General features: G+C 53.9%; 1 protein-coding gene across 1 annotated transcript in view; it reads right to left on the bottom strand.

Annotated features, from left to right (window-relative positions):
* Positions 1-225: 225 nt before the first annotated feature.
* VSTM2L (V-set and transmembrane domain containing 2 like) overlaps positions 226-16,047 on the bottom strand; it is a 42,344-nt gene continuing 26,522 nt past the window's right edge. Inside the window, exons 2-4 of the mRNA XM_033186387.1 lie at positions 13,709-13,878; positions 11,913-11,963; positions 226-1,565 (exon numbers count right to left, since the gene is read on the bottom strand). Of these exons, the coding sequence (XP_033042278.1) occupies positions 1,293-1,565; positions 11,913-11,963; positions 13,709-13,878 (494 nt within the window). The 3' untranslated portion in view covers positions 226-1,292. The remainder of the gene's footprint in view (positions 1,566-11,912; positions 11,964-13,708; positions 13,879-16,047) is intronic.

Raw genomic sequence — 16,047 nt, 5'->3', positions numbered from 1 at the left:
CCTGGTAACAGGATTGGAGCTGAACAAAAGCTGGTTGTCTCCCACCCTCTCCCTCTGCCCCCACCGGTCCTGTGCTCTGTACTGCGAAGCCAGGCACTGCTTGGGGTGCAAAGCAGGAGAAAGATGCTGAGTGAGGCGTGGGTGTGAGCTAGCCACCTGCTTTCCCGCCTCCACCCCACACACCGCCCCGAGGCACAAATGCCTCAGAAAGACACTGCCCAGAGGTTTTTTTAAAACCGCTTTATTCAGGTTGGCTGGTAGTCACAGACTGGGTCATGTATACAGGGCAACCCACCCCTAGGCAAAGCCCTCGGCCTCGCCCACCTCCCCCACATCATCACTGAGCGGCAGCCAGAGGTGCGAGCCAATTCCAAGGGGAATTGGATCCAATAGAAATATTTACAAATAACCAGGTGTACCCCTGATCGGGAATCGTGAGGGAATTGAGTACCAGGGGGCCCTTGGCTCCCAACAGCCCCAGGCCCTGGGGTGGACTTGGCACAGGACCCAAGAGGGGGCTGGGGCATTGGGGGCCGGCAGAGGGGGACTCCTGGGGTCCTGCCGGTGCAAAACTCTGCCTGGGGCCATAGGTCCGAGGGGAAGGCCCCTCCCTTCTGACTTGCCTTGTGACAGGGCAGAGAATCCTGGATCCCCTGCATCCCTGGAGGGTCGCACAGGGAGCTGAACAGGAAGGACCCGCCAGTAGGTGGTGGGGCGTCTCGCTGTTCCCGCAGGCCTCCGTGAGTGATCCTGCAGAGCCACTGCCCCAGAAGGGCCCTCCTGGGAACTCTGTTCCCTGGGTCTTCACCAGGGGAGAGGCCCTAGTTCTGCTCAGAAGATTCAAGTTCATATTCAGGGAGGGGTCACTGTCCACACCCCCAGGTCCAAGTGAGGGATGGTAGGAGGAGGGAGGTGAGGCTGGGGGCCCCGGCTCAGGACAGGATGGGAACAAGCAAGCAAAGCAAAACACTGGACTCCACAGAAGCTGGTGACAGGAAGGGGGTGGCCCCGTGCCCCAGCATGGTCCCCGCCCCAGTGTTCAGGGCGGACCGCCCCTTGGTGCCCAGGGCCACCTTCTCTGAGCCAGGTCACCACAGGGGTCTGAAAGGGCAGGGGTGGGTGGGGTTACATGCTGAGCAAGGGGTGGTGGAAAGAGGGCCGACATGGTGGCCACAGGCGGCCTCGGGGATAGGGCGCGGCTGGACGCAGGCAGTCCGTCCCCGGTGGTCTGGCGGCTCCTCATGCACTCTGTACAGCGTGGGGGGCGGGTGGTTAGGGGCAGGGGCATCAGTCTAGAGGCTGCAGGCCTCCTGGTCCACCGAGCGCTTCCTCAGCTCCTTGCCTGGCTTGGGGGGCGGCGGGGCGGGTGCGGCGGGAGGGGCTTCGGGCAGGTGCAGGACAGAGTTCTCCCCTGGCTGCACCCGCAGGTAGGCCTTGACCTTGTGGTGCCGGGCCTTGCCGTCGCTGAAGTCGATGACGCGGCACTCGTAGGTGCCTTCGTCCGTGGGCTTCACCCGAGACAGGCGCAGCTTGTGGGAGATGTTGCTGCCCACCACCTTGACCACCTGGGGGTGACAGAGAGACCGTGACCTGTCTATCCCGTGACAGTGGGGGAGAAGAAGAGTACGGGGGTCCCAGGATCCTAGGACTGGAGCCCCAGAAACACTCCCACAAGGGCCCACTGAGGTTTGCACAAGAGTGAGTTAAACAGCAAAAAAGTAAAAGCAACTGCCATGTCCATCAACAGACTGCATAACTATGCAGTGGTCTGTTCCCTGCATGAAGCACTGCAGAGTGGTCTGAAAGACAGAGCTAGAACTAGGCACGTGAGCTCAGTGGCAAACAGCAGGGGGAAAGCTCTCACTGCTGCCTGCCCCCAGGGGATGCCATTTATGTAAATTAACACAGAAACCTACTCTATACTGGTTTTGGGGTCTTCCGGGTGTGGAAGTTTAAAATAGACAGGAGGGAACACCAGGACCTCCTCACAGTGGTGGACTCTGGGGCAGAACACAGGGGAGGAAGTGGACCTGGTGTAGACTACAAAGCAAAGTCTTCATTTAGTCTGAAAGTGTACATTTCCTAAAAAAAAAAAATAATAGAGGTGCCTGCAGTCCCAGCTACTACTCAGGAGGCTGAGGTGTGAGGACTGTTTGAGCCCGGGAGTTTGAGGCTTGCAGTGAGCCACGATCGCACCACTGCACTAGCTTAGGTGACAGAGTAAGACCGGTCTTTTAAAAACCAAACCAGGCCAAGTGTGGTGGCTCATGCCTGGAATCCCAGCACTTTGGGAGGCCAAGGCAGGCAGATCACTTGAAGTCAGGAGTTTGAGCCCAGGCAACATGGGGAAACCCTGTCTCTACTAAAAATACAAAAACTAGCCGGGGGTGTGGTGGTGCATGCCTGTAATCCCAGCTACTCGTGAGGCTGAGGCATGAAAATCACTTGAACAACCTGGGAGGTGGAGGTTGCAGTGAGCCGAGACTGCACCACGGCACTCCAGCCTGGGCGACAATGTGAGACTCTGTCTCAAAAAAATAAATAAATAAAATAAAATAACACAATAAAAAACAAAACAAAACAATATAAAGGCTGATGACAAATATATCAGGATGCTGATAACGATTCACTCTACTTGAGGGGAGCAAGGATGTTTGTTATATTTGTCTTTGTACTTTGACTTTTTGTTTTATTTGGTTGGGTTTTTACATTTCTGTTTTAAAATGGGAGCATCACTTTTAGAGTAAAGTGCACACAGCCCGAGGAAATGTTTCCTGTGTAAGCACCATCCAGAGCAAAGCATGGGACATTTGTGACCCCCCAGAGCACACCCTTCACTCAGCAATACTTCCCCCGCCGGGGTCCCCCACTTTCTGACTGACTTCTGCCACCATAGATAGGTTTTTTTCTGTTTTGGAACTCTTGTATGTGTGGCTTCTTTCCTGTGCCTGGCTTTTTCCACACAACCTGTTATCGGTGAGACTTCTCCATGTTGCTGCCTGCATCTATTGGTTTGTTTGTTTGAGACAGTCTCTGTTGCCAAGCCTGGAGTGCAGTGGCGTGATCTCAGCTCACTGCAACCTACACCTCCCAGTTCAAGCAGTTCTCATGCCTCAGCCTCCCCAGTAGCTGGGATTACAGGCACCCGCCACCATGTCCAGCTAATTTTTGTATTTTTAGTAGAGATGGGGTTTCACCATGTTGGCCAGGCTGGTCCCGAACTCCTGGCCTCAATTGATCAACCCACCTCAGCCTCCCGAAGTGCCAGGATTATAGGTGTGAGCCACCATGCCCGACCATCCATTTGTTCTTTTCCATTGCCGTGTAGTATTCCATCACATGTATACTGCACAATTTGTTTATGTGATCACCCATTGATGGACATTTGTGTGATTTCCAGATTAAAGCTCTTATGAATAAACCTGCCCTGAACATAAAGTAGCCGTAGGTGTTTTTTTTTTTCAATTAAAAAAGAAAAAGCAGACGGACAGTTATATAAGATACACCACTGGGGAAGCTGGCTGATGGGTACAGGGGACTTAATGACCTATTTTTGAAACTTTCCTGAGCCTATGACTCAAAATAAAAAGGTTTTTTTATTTAAAAAAAGAAGAAGAAGAAGGAGTTGGGCCTATGGAGAGGGGTAATGGTGGTGGGAGGGGGCTTCCCTCCTTCCCTGGCCCCTTCTTCTTAGAGAAAACAAAACAAAACAAAAAAACCCACCTGCAGTCCCTCTCCTGCCTGGACAGAACAGTGGAGGTCAGTTCTCATCTGCCAGTCACTGATCCCCTTCCCAGACAGCTTTGTAGGTTCAGGTGAGTGGGCCTCAGACCTGTGGCCTACTGGTCTCTTCCTTCTGGAAGGACAACGAACTGGCTTGTTCCTGCCAAGCCCCAGCTCCTAGAGAGGGAAGCCCAGCTTCTGGCTCCAGGTGGGATGCCCCTGCTGGTCACCCCTGCAGTGAGGGGGCTGGGATGAGAAAGCATGGCCTCTGCATGCAGCCTGCAGTTGTTTCTGAGCCTGGGCTGGGCACTCACATGTGTGACTTCTAATCATCTCACCAATCTGCCCTGGGGAGGCCTCTTTCATCAACCTCCCCAATGGGAACTCTTGCTGACCTCATGGCCTCTGCGCGTGCTGGGCCCTCTGCCTGTGTGGGGTTCCCTGTTCATCTTCACCTGCTTGGTTCCCATTCATCCTAAATGTCACCTCCTCCAAGAAATTGACCCCTGTCCCCACTCCCTCCTATTTCCTGCATAGCAGTCTTCTCATTTTGAATTGTGTATTTGTCTGTTGACTTGATTTTGGGTTCTCTCCCTGGCTAAACCATACCCGCCATGAAAGCAGGGACAATATTTATTTTGTCCATGTGAGTGGTTATCACAGAGCCCAGCACTCCATAAATAATCATCAACATTTTTGCAATGAACGGACCCATGACCTTCTTTCTCCAACTGAAGTGGTACTCAGATGTCATGCTTTCTAATTTTAAGCCACATGCACACGATGATACGGTTTGGCTCTGTGTCGCCACCCAAATCGCATCTCGAATTATAATCCCCACGTGTTGAGGGTGGGGCCTGGTAGGAGGTGACTGGATCACGGGAACAGTTTTCTCCATGCTGTTCTCATGATAGTGAGTGAGTTCTCACAAGATCTGATGGTTTAAAAGTAGCAGTTTCGCCTTCGTTTCCTCTTCTCCTGCCACCACGTAAGACATGCCTTGCTTCCCTTTAGCTTTATGCCATTGTTGTAAGTTTTCTGAGGCCTCCCCAGCCATGCAGAATATTGAGTCAATTTAACCTCTTCTTTGTGAATGACCCAGTCTCCACTAGTTCTTTATGGCAGGGTGAATACGCATAATGATACCCACTTTGCAGATAGTGAAACTGAGGCTCCAAAAGAAGTGACTCGCCCAGAGGCACGGAGTCAGTGAGTGGCGGAACTGGGAACAGGCTCCATGCGCTCTCACCCTCCCAGTAGTGTGACAGGCTCACGGAGGGCCACCAGTGCTGGCACGGCCACAGGGAAGAGCAGAGTGTCCAGCAGCGGGGAGCCTGGCCTTCCTCCCTCATGCTGAGCCTTTCCGGCTGCCCATCATCCCCTATATGGAAGGAAAGCCTTCAGCAGAGGCACGGAGGTGGGACCCAGGCAGGACTTCCCCATGGCAAGCAGTGGGAAACCCTCCCAGGTGCCCCTCTGGCTGTGGGGGCACCTCCTCCCTAGTGCCAGGCCCTGTTGGAGCCCACCCTGTCCCTCTGACTCCATCACCTCTGCCCTGTGGTCCTGCGTGCTCTCCCCGGCGAGTTAGGAGATGCTGCTGCAAATGTGCAGCGGGAGCGAATTACCTCAACATCTGCTTCCCTCACGGATATTAATTATCCTTCATTTGTCAACCCTACAAGGCGTTAATGGAGTAATAACGCAAAGCGCTGGGAGCACTCGCTCCTAGGGAGGGAGCACCAAGCGAGGCCCAGCCCTCAGCCCACCCACTCCCATCCCCCAGACGGGGCCACGAAGGCCTGGACGGCTCCCCAGGCAGCCAGCTCCCTCCTCCCTTGCACCCCCTCTGCCAAGACAGATGTGGCCTTCAGAAGCATAAGCTCTTCCTCTCTCAGAGAGGAGGAGGGCAGGGAGCACTGCAGGGAGTGATGGGAGGCCAGGCGCTGACCCTGACAAGTCACCAGCACTCTGGCCTTGGTTTTCTTGGGCTAAATTTGTCCATTCATTCAACAAGCATTTAGCAAGTGCCTACCACAATGAGCCAGCCAGATCCTGGTAATGCTGGCATGAGCTGACAGTCTAACAGAGAATCTAGACCCCTAACCCACAATCAAGCAACTCAGCGAGTGAACTTCCAACAGGACGAAGGGCGAGGACACATGTCAGAGACGACTCCCTCCCAGTCCCTGTGGTCCACACCTCTAAGCACAATCTGGAGAAGGCGAATACTGTATTTTTAACAAAAATAATAACAGCAACAGTAGTGCCAGTGGCTAATGTTTAAGAAGCACCTGATCACTGTGAGATGATGTGATAAGTTTCACCAATCTTTCTTTCTTTCTTTTATTTTTTGAGACAGGGTCTTGTTCTGTCACCCTAGGCTGGAGTGCAGTGGCGTGACCATGGCTCACTGCAGCCTCAACCTCCTGGCCTCAAGCAATCCTCCCACTTCAGCACCCCCCCGACCTCCTGAGTAGCTGGGGCCACAAGTGCGCACCAGCACTCCTGGCCAATTTTTTTATGCTTTTGTGGAGACAGGGATCTCACTATATTGCCAAGGCTGGTCTCGAACTCCCGGGCTCGAGCAATCCTCCCTGCCTTGGCCTCCCAAAGTGCTGGGATTCTAGATGTGAGCCACCGCGCCCAGCCAAGCTTCATCAATCTTATTTAAACCTCACAATAACCCTGTGATGCAGGTGAAGACACTGAGACTCAGAGAGGTGAAGTGATTTTCTCAAGGCCACCCAGCTGGTGACAGAGTCCACACCCTACCCACCCCTCTGGGAGCCTTCTGAACAGTAAACTATAGGTCAGTCTTCTCATGTCTTTCTGAGGCCCCTAACCCTCCATGTCTTGGGGAAACCCAGCCCCAAACCTCATCAGAGGCCTCTCCCACAGGACGGGGCCCAATATCCCACTCCAGGAGCAGCGTGTTGGATTTTATCCACCGCACACTATGCAGAAAGCCCTTCAGCCCAGCCCTCCAGGGCAACTGGAGAGCCCACAGAGAAAGGAGACCCCCACATGGCGACCCAGCAGTAAATCATAATCACCTCCACACGCATCGACAGGCCTTAGCCGTGCAATGAAGCACCTAATTACGCTGAAAGAGACAAGGCCGAACCCTGACCAGGGCCAAGTTCAGCCTCCTCCCTGCTCGCCCCATGGCCCAGGCTTTTCCAGGCACTGCAGGGATACCCTGAGGCCAGCTCACATTGGGCAGGCTGGGATCTTCTTCCAGCCATGCCAGAAGAATGGATATGTACTCGTGATGCCAACCCTTGCCTTCATGTGGCCTCCTGGGAAGAGGGGGAGGCCCCAGGGAAGGTGCTGGGGTGAGGAATAGGGGTCAGGTGGCTCCTGCCCCAGGCTGGGCCCTGTAATCAGCCTCTATCAGTTCCACCCAGCACCTCACTGGCCCCTCAGCATGTTCAGAACCCAACTCAGGGTCTCCCCATACCTGAGCCCCAGAAGGTCTTACTGCTGTAGCCAAACTCTGCAATGGCCGTTTCTGTGTTCTTTCCACGCTCTGCACACTCCACCCCTGAGCCCACTGACCTCCTCTAAACACCATCAGACCCCTTCCCCTTCTCTCCCTAATCCACATCCCCCAGCACTGGCGAAAGCAAGGTACAGGGCTTCTCCCATCTGGGCCATCACCCCAGCCTCCTCCCAGGTCCACACAACCTTCCAGCCTCTTCTTCCATGACAGCCAGACCAATTTTTTCAAAATGCCCCCAACCTAAACTCTTCGATGGCCCCCATGGTGGCTGATAAGGCCTTTGAGGTCTCTTCCCGGCCTGCCCCTCAGCCTCATTGGCCACTAGCAATTCCTCCAGCGCCCACACCCAGCCAAGTTCCCCACTCCTTGTCAAATCTTCCACACCTCAGTGCTCACCTCAAACATCACCTCCTCCAGGAAGCCCTCCTGGCCCCCCAGGCTAGATCAGACCCCCCGTTATAGCAGCTCTCCTCATTTTGGTCACAGTTGTAATTCTATTTTTCATCATGCATGATTACTGGATTAACACCCATCTCCCACATTGGACTGGGAGCACTCAGAGGGCAGGGAGGGTGTGTGTGTGAGACCATGGTCTTTCCAGAGTCATCTTTGTTTAACTCAGCTTCCAACCACGAGCCGTTTACAGTGATGAAGTCCCCCAGGAAGGAGGGTATGTGTGGAGAATTTCACCTCGTCTTAAAACTGGGAAGTTGTGGACTACCTCTGCTTGCAAAACTGGTTAAGAGGAAAATTAACCTCAATTCTAGCACAAAGGACTTTAGTTAGATTGAAAGAAAAACTTCCGGAACTTGAAAATGGCCAATAAGCAGAAATGTTTGCCTGAGCCACGGAAATGATTCCACCTAATGGTGGAATCCTTAGCAGATGCAAGCTACCAAGGGAGATATTTTTAAGCCAGGGCCCTTCCCTGGGCCCAAGTTAAATGAGATAATTCATGTAAAGTGCTCGTCATGGCTCCTAACATATGGTAAGCACTCAATAAATGCTAGCTGCTATATTATTATTATCATTATTATTTTCTCACAGATGCCTATCCTCCCACATAAATGATGTCCTTACGAGTGCAGGAGTGCGATCTCGGCTCACTGAAGCCTCTGCCTCCTGGGTTCAAGCGATTCTCCCATCTCAGTCTCCCAAGTATCTGGGACTGCAGGTGTGCACCACCACACCTGGCTAATTTTTGTATATTTAGTAGAGACAGGGTTTCACTGTGTTGGCCAGGCTGGTCTCAAACTCCTGACCTCAGATGACCCGCCCACCTTGGCTTCCCAAAGTGCTGGGATTACAGGTGTGCACTGAGCCCAGCATCTGAATTTTTTTTTTTTATTCCCTTGCCCACGTCCTGCTGTCTTGCTAGGAATAAGAGTTTTATGAGTCACAAATTCACATTAACAAGTTTCCACCGTAGGAACCACTGTCATTCACATAGCCTAATCCATGGCACTTTACAGTTTCCAAAGTGTTTCATATGTGCCTTCAACAACAGCTAACTGAGGAAAAGGGAGAGTCGAGGAGGTGGCAGAGCTGGAACCAGGACTCAGCTCCTGGGACGCTAAGTGCTGGCCCCACCATGTCCTCACAGTCCCCGCCTGGCAGCCAGCACAGCCGACTCTCAGAGTCTGAATCTTCACAAGGCCAACAGAGCCACGCTGGCAGGTTCACGAAGCCCTCCCCGCACCAAACCCCCCGAAGCTGACAGCATTTTCTTACCCTCAACCTTGGACCATTATTATTTGATCACAGATGCCTGTCCTCCCACGTAAATGATCTCCCTATGAGATTCTGGGATTCCACCAGCCTGTAGACTGCACTCTTTGGCTTAGACAGTGTTTTTCAAAAGATCTAATTAGGTCCCAAGAGTCAAAACTCAGGAGATACTCCACTAAAATGGGGATTTTTAGAAGTCATGGGAATATGGGGCCTAGGTCCCTGCCTGGCTCAGCGGTTCCCTGTAGACACAGGGTCTGAGCTTCCCAGGCCCCCCCAGGAGCTCTTTCACTGGTTCACGTCATGTCACCGGTATGCATATGTGAACAGACATGGGATCCACACTGTGGTGGCAAGTCCATGTACAAACATCTGGCCGGGCACAGTGCCTCATGCCTATAATCCCAACACTTTGGGATGCTGGGGCAGGAGGATCACCTGAGGTCAGGAGTTCGAGACCAGCCTGGTCAACATGGTGAAACCCCGTCTCTACTAAAAATACCAAAAAAAAAAAAATTAGCCAGGCATGGTGGCATGCTCCTGTGGTCCCAGCTACTGGGGAAGCTGAAGCAGGAGAATTTCTCGAACTCAGGAGGCGGAGGTTGCAGTGAGCCGACATCGCGCCACTGCACTCCAGCCTGGGTGACAACAGTGAAACTCCATCTCAAAAAATAAACTAAAATAAAATAATACAATAAAATAAAATAAATACGTGTATGGTTCACACACACATTGGCCTGGGCGTATGTCTGTGTGTGTGATAGTTATTCATCAAATATTTATTGGGTACCTACTACACCATGCCAGGCTCTGTGCTAGACTCTGGAAATGCAAAAGTGAATCAAGCAGGCTCAGTCCCAGTGCCCCCCATCTCTGGGAGAGACGGTCACGAAGCAAAAACTCACACAAGTGGATAATGACAACCAGAAATACAGCCAGCAGGGAAATGGGAGGGGCGCCAGCTGGGTCACAAGTTCAAGGGACGCTTCCCCGAGCTGAGCTCTATGGGAAGAGAGAGAGAAACAGCTTTGCAGGCAGGGGGACCAGCCTGTGCAAAGGCCTGGAGGTGGGAAGGAACGGGAAGGTGGAAAGGCTGCCAGGGTCGGCAGGGGAGGGGGAGTGAGGTCAGGCAAGAGGAGGTGAGGCTGGAGGGTGGGCAGAGCGATCATGCAGTTCTGAAGGCCACGGAGAAAAGTTTGGGCTGCCTCCTCAGACTGCAGGAATCCAGGGAGAGTACCTGTGTATTAGGAATGGTTGTTCTATGGCGCTGTCTGCACGAGGAGCTTGGCCCATGCCTGTTTGCGTGCTTCCTAACCAGACCCTAGGAGCCCCAGCTGGTGCAGGCATTGCAGGGGCTAGAGGTGGGTGGGTAGGGGTAATTGCACATTCATGCGGAGCACATTTATTTTATTTAACTAATTAGCGTCGTCGCATTCCCCTCATGTGGGACCCAGCAGCCTGGAATTCTAATCCTCTAAGTCAATTAGATTATTCTCTCCTTTGCCAGAGCTGCTCCTTAAACCCCAAGCAAAATTATAGGAGAAAGGGCTGTGATGAACAGGGTATTAATATGCACACAGATCTACCTGTCTGGGCTTAATGGATGGGTGTTTGGGCCAGAAACGGGGCATTCGATATGGATGCGCCCTTGGCAGAGGGTGGGGGTGGACCCACAGCCACCCTGAGCTGGATGGAAATGGCTTGAATTTTCAGACCCCAACGGTGCCCTGGGCCAGACAGCACAAATGATGCTTTGAAGGTCCTTGCTCTCTCATCCACCCCCTTTCGTCTGAAGGGGCTGCAGGAACCTCCTCCCTGGCCTCTCTGCCTCCATGATGCCACCTCTGATGCCCGACATGTCACCCCAATGATCCCTGTGCCCAGTCTCCACATGGTGACCTTGGGTTGGGGGTGCGGCTCCTCTGTTCATCCCTGTCGAATTGGACTTGGGGACCTGAGCTCCCCTACAAGTCCTTGAAAAGTTGTGGAAGAATCAAGCAAAAAGGGGTGAATTTAGAAAGGCTTCCCCATCATGCGCATGTGCGCACACACACACACGCATTCATAACCCCACGGGCACCTGCCTTTTCTGAGTGTGTTGCTGGTAGATGTCTAGCCTCCTGCCAGGCTGACCTCATGCCCCATGCACAAATCTTGCCCCATTGCATGGCCACATGTGTCCCCGGGCGGGTCCCCTCCACTCCGTGTTCTCTCCCCCGTTCACCTCCTTTCTCCCTCCTGTCTGCCTCTCCCAGGACCGGCTTTGGGTGCCCCCTCCTTCACAAAAGTTGTCACTCCTTGAACTCCCCTGGGCCCCAGCTGCACTGACCTGCAGCACAGCCCGGTGACAAAGAGCTTGAGCCCTGAAGCCAGGTAGCTCAGCAACACCAGTCACCCTTGGTATGACTCGGGCAAGTCCTTGACCTCCTGAGCCTCAGCTGCCCCACCTGCAAAATGGGTGAATGCTTGGCCCTTCTTATAGAGGGTGGCTACTAACAAATGAGTCAATAAATAAGAAGGCCTGCCCAGTCCTGAAATCCTTTGGCTAGAGTGCCCCCACCCTGTCCCCAGGGCCAGATCACCGAGTGACCCCGAGATGGCGTAACACTCAGTAATGATAGGCCAAAAAAAGCTGGCTTAGGCTCATTAGACCTCGTTGGTTCCCCAAATAAAAAATGCTGCTGAAACAAGCCTGAAGGCACCAGGACGCACACAGCCTTAGCCCCGACAGGAGAAAATGCATCTTCTCTCCCCTGTCATTTTTCGTGCCCATCATTGAACGAACTTGAAAAATCTCCGGCTTTTAAAAAACAGAGCAGGGCCATTTTTTTTTCCCTTCTCTTTTTCTTCTCTTCCATCTTCTTGCCCAAGCTCCCTGCTGAACTGGACCCCAATTTTTTTTAAGTCACAGCTGTGCCCTCCATTAGAGCCCTTTCGAGAAGTCATTATCAAAACTCACACTTATTTTGGTTGCCTCCTTCCCTGCGTCTTCCTGCTGAGATGGTTTTAGCTGTTAGGAGTGGGGAGGGGTGGAGAGAGCAGAGACAAGGTGTTAGCACAGGGTGGGGGTGGGGTGGCAGTGTGGGGAGACACATTATAGGGATACAGACAACAGCTAAGATTCTCATGATAGCAGATGAGGCTCGGGGGCCATGGAGTCTGGAGTTGGGGTCCCTCAGCTTTCTGTATCCACTCAGGGGACAGAGGGGATGTCAGAGCAAAAGAAGATAATGGAAGTATGTAGAAAACTGACCACATTTGTGCATTTAGACACACAAGGGTACTTTGGTATGCATTGGAGGGAGTGTGAACAGGCAGAAATCTAAGCATCGACTTGGTACGTTGTTAGGAGCTTGTTTGTCTGTACTCTTGATCACTCTGAGAGTGTGTTTGTACTTTCAGGCGTGTCACCCATGTGAACGTGTGTGCAGATGCTGTGGGAACCCTACCCACATTCCCCACCTTCGCAAGCTGACCCTGGAGGCTTCCAACCGCAGCCACTTGCAACGGTTTGCCTAAGGGCTTTCTGTGGCCACTGGAGTCCTCTAAGCCTGCATGTGGCAGGGCTGGAAGTGTTGGGGAGCTGACACCTCCAGGAGCAACACAGAGTGTGATATGCCTTTGGGCACATGTGAGACACTCATGAACATGGGGAGTGTATGAGTGTGCCAATGTGTGTTTGTGAATGTGTGCAGATACATGTGGTCGTATATGAATGGGTGGGCAGATCTCTATGTGTTTGCATGTTCATTAGTGTATACATATGTGTAAGGATGCGGATGATTCAGATGGAGTTCCTCCAAGAGCTGACCTTGAGACAAAGGTCAAGTAGTTTATTTGGGAGGTGATCCCAGGAAGCACAAGTAGGGGAGAAGGTGAGTGAAACCAAAAAAGGGAAGAAAGTTAATAATGGGAGGTATGTTGTTGGTTAGTTACCACTGTAGGCAATTGGAGCTTCATCCCACTGGGCACTCGGGGAGACAGTGAAGAACATGCTTCGGTCATCCCAGCTGAGGGCGAGGGAACTGGGGCATTCATCCTCCAACTTTGCGGGTCACTGGTGGGGGCTGCTTCTGCCTATTGAGTCCCCTGCTCCTCCTGCTTGCCTTGCTGGCTGGCAGGCTCTGGTGTCCAGAGAAAACCCTCAAGCAGAGCCGGAGGAGCTGGCAGTTGGCAGTGGGCTGGTCCCAGGCATGCTGCACACCGGGCATGGGGCAGAGTTCACAGCATCGGCTCTACAGGTGTGTATACACGAGCATGCACGTGTAGAGGGGCGAGCACCTGTGCAGCCAAGGGTGTGCTGGGAGCCTGGTGCACACCTACATGTGTGCCTGTGAATGAACTCAGCATCTGCAGAGCTCTTTACAAAAAGGCTGCCTGTGTGGCCTGGAGAAGTGGTGGGAAGCGAGTCACAAGACCTACCTTGCTCCATAACCTGAAGCCAGCTTGTCCCTCTGGCCTCAGTTTCCTCACCTGTACCCTGAAGGGAGGCCCTCTGTGCTCTGGAAGGCCCTTCTTGCTGTGGCCATTTCAAGTGTTTAGCCTAGCTCTGCCTCCTGCCCGTTCCCCTAGATAAGCCTCCATGATCACCTAAAACCCCCACCCCAGGAGGAAGAAGGGAGGGAGACAGCTGTGTGGTGTGGAGAACAGCGCTGGAGCCCACATCCCTCAGAGGAGAAGAGGGGCAGAGAGATACCCCTACCCCAGGGACCAGGACTTCCCCATCCCAGCTTGGCATCTCCCCAGGGGCATTACCTTGTTCGAGGCCCACGACTGCTTGTCGGTCCAGTCCCGGTGGCTCCGTACGTACCACCACTGGATCTCCAGCGAGTAGGAGGGGGAGCCGCTGCCACGGAAGGAGCAGGCCATCTCCACGTCCTCGCCCGTCCGTGCTGTCATGTCATGGGGTGTCTCTGTGAACAGGGCTGTGCAAGAAACAGGGGGAAGAGTGGCGGGGCTCAGAGCTGATGGTAAGGAAGGTGGAGAACGTAGGAGCAGCTGGCCCTGCACGGTGAGGGACGGGTGGAGGGGGTGGGGGTACCCACAAGCCCGCTGGTGGGAGTGGTCTGGCTTCAGGTGGGCACCCGAGAAGCTCAGCAAGGCGGGCCAAGGGTGCGTGCAGCAGCCAATGTGAGATGGGGATGAGGGAGTAGGTGTCGGCCCTGGAGGCCACACCAGCAGCTGGGCGCTGTGGCAGAGCATGCCAGGGATCAGAGAAGGGCTGGGCTGGATGTGGACAGCAAGAAGGCCCAGGAGGAGCTGCCGCTCTCATCAGCTCTTCCAGGTTATTCCAGTCACCCAGCTCGGTTCCCCTCCTGAGTTACTCCAGGGTCCATGTACAGCAGCCAGCGCCATCTTTGCAAAACCAAATCAGATGTGGCCTCTCCCCTGCTTAGAACCCTCCCCTGGGACCCCAGGTATGGGGATCGGCACCCGTTCCCCTGGCTTCCTCCCTGTCCTGTGGACACACCTCCCTTTCCAGCCTCACTCTTGCTCTGGCTGTTCTTCTGGAATGCCCTTCCCTCCGCCCCTCTTTGCCCGGCTGGCTCCTTCAGATCTGGCAAAGCTCAGCTCACATGTCACCCCCAAAAAGGTCCTCCTTGAGGATCCCAAGAAGGTCCCCCACCTCCTGCCTTGCCCTGTTGCCTGTGGCAGGTCCAGGAGGACAGGGACATAGAGCTCCTGCAGCTGGCAGTTGCTGGTGGAGTGGCTGCTCGGTGGATGGAATGGGTGCAGAATTCTTCACCCTCTCAGGGCACCCAGGGTGAGGTGGGAGCCACTCCTGCCTCCTGCCCCATGCAGGGCCCAGCTCTCCACCACAGCCCAGGGCAGACGGTTCCCCTGGCCCAGCAGGAGCCCTGCTCCATCCGCCATCCTCCATCCCACCAGGTAAATGAGAAAACACATCCCCACTTCATGTGGCCCAGCGCCCCTCCCCACCATATGCTCTGTCTCCTGTCTCCCCAAACAAATATTGTCCTGAGATGTAATTAGAATTCTTTCCTCTTCTCAGGAGAGATTATCTCACTCTGGAAAGACGCCTGGCAACGTGCAGGTCACCCAGGAATGTTGTGGCTGTCAATCCCCCAGCCCCCACCCTGTTCCTCCTGGTGCTGCAACCTAACAGGGTCCCCTGGCCCAGAGGGGCAGATTCCCAGCCCCTGGAGTCCTCACCACCCCAGCTCAGCTTAAGGCAGGAGGAAGAGGGAGTCCTGGGCTAGGAGGTGAAATCCTAGATTTAGGCCTCTGCTCTGGGGCCACCTCTCTCGTCCCCATCCCCAGGATACTGATGCTGATGCGAATTGACAAAGGACTCCATCTGGAAGCTTCTGCCGTTTCTCCTCGTGCAGCTCTACTTGAGCAATGGGTTTCTGGGCTGAGAGCAAGTTTGAGATGTCCCTAATCCTCAAGGTCAAGGGTTTAGAAAGCAGCTCATGGAGGTTCCCTGCTTGCTGAGGCTTGGAAGTCCCAGCTGCTGTTCTGTAAACAAGGCCCGGTTGGTTAATAGGACTAAATGTCTGGGTTCCTGAACATGCGCGAGGGGTGGTGTGGGGCGCCATCCCATGCAGCCCACTTCAAAGCTGTGACCCTTCTTATCCCCAATAAGGAAGAGTCAATGCGGGCGCCTAGAGGGAAGGTCCCTCCCCCACATCACTGTGAGGGCCACCCCATCCTTCCAGGAGAGCAACCCAGAAACTAGTCAACCTGGGCTCCCTCTCTCCTCTCTCCCCTCCCACATTCAGTCTTCAAGGAACCCTGTGGGTCCTGCCTCCCAACACCTCCAGAATCTGGCTCCTTCTCCCCACCTCTGCTGCCTTCCCGGGGCCAAGCTGCCATCCTCTCTCACCTGCAACAGTGAGGAAAGCTCAGTGGCCTCCCGCTTCCACTCTTCCTCCCCGACAAGCTATTTTCACACAGCAGCCAGACATACCTTGGCAAAACATAAATCAGTCCCTGTCCCTGCTCTACTCACCACTCTCCCAGGGCGTCCTCCTACCCACAGTAGCAGCAGTCCTCACTGCCTCTGCCTCCCAAAATGCTGGGATTACAGGTATGAGCCACCATGCCCAGCCAAGAGGATTGCTCGTGCCCAG

The sequence above is a fragment of the Trachypithecus francoisi genome, unplaced genomic scaffold (assembly GCF_009764315.1).
Source record: "Trachypithecus francoisi isolate TF-2019V2 unplaced genomic scaffold, Tfra_2.0 Lachesis_group21, whole genome shotgun sequence".
NCBI classification, from domain to species: Eukaryota; Metazoa; Chordata; class Mammalia; order Primates; family Cercopithecidae; genus Trachypithecus; species Trachypithecus francoisi.
Note: the sequence above shows the minus strand (reverse complement) of the source record. Positions and strands in the feature narration are given on the sequence as shown.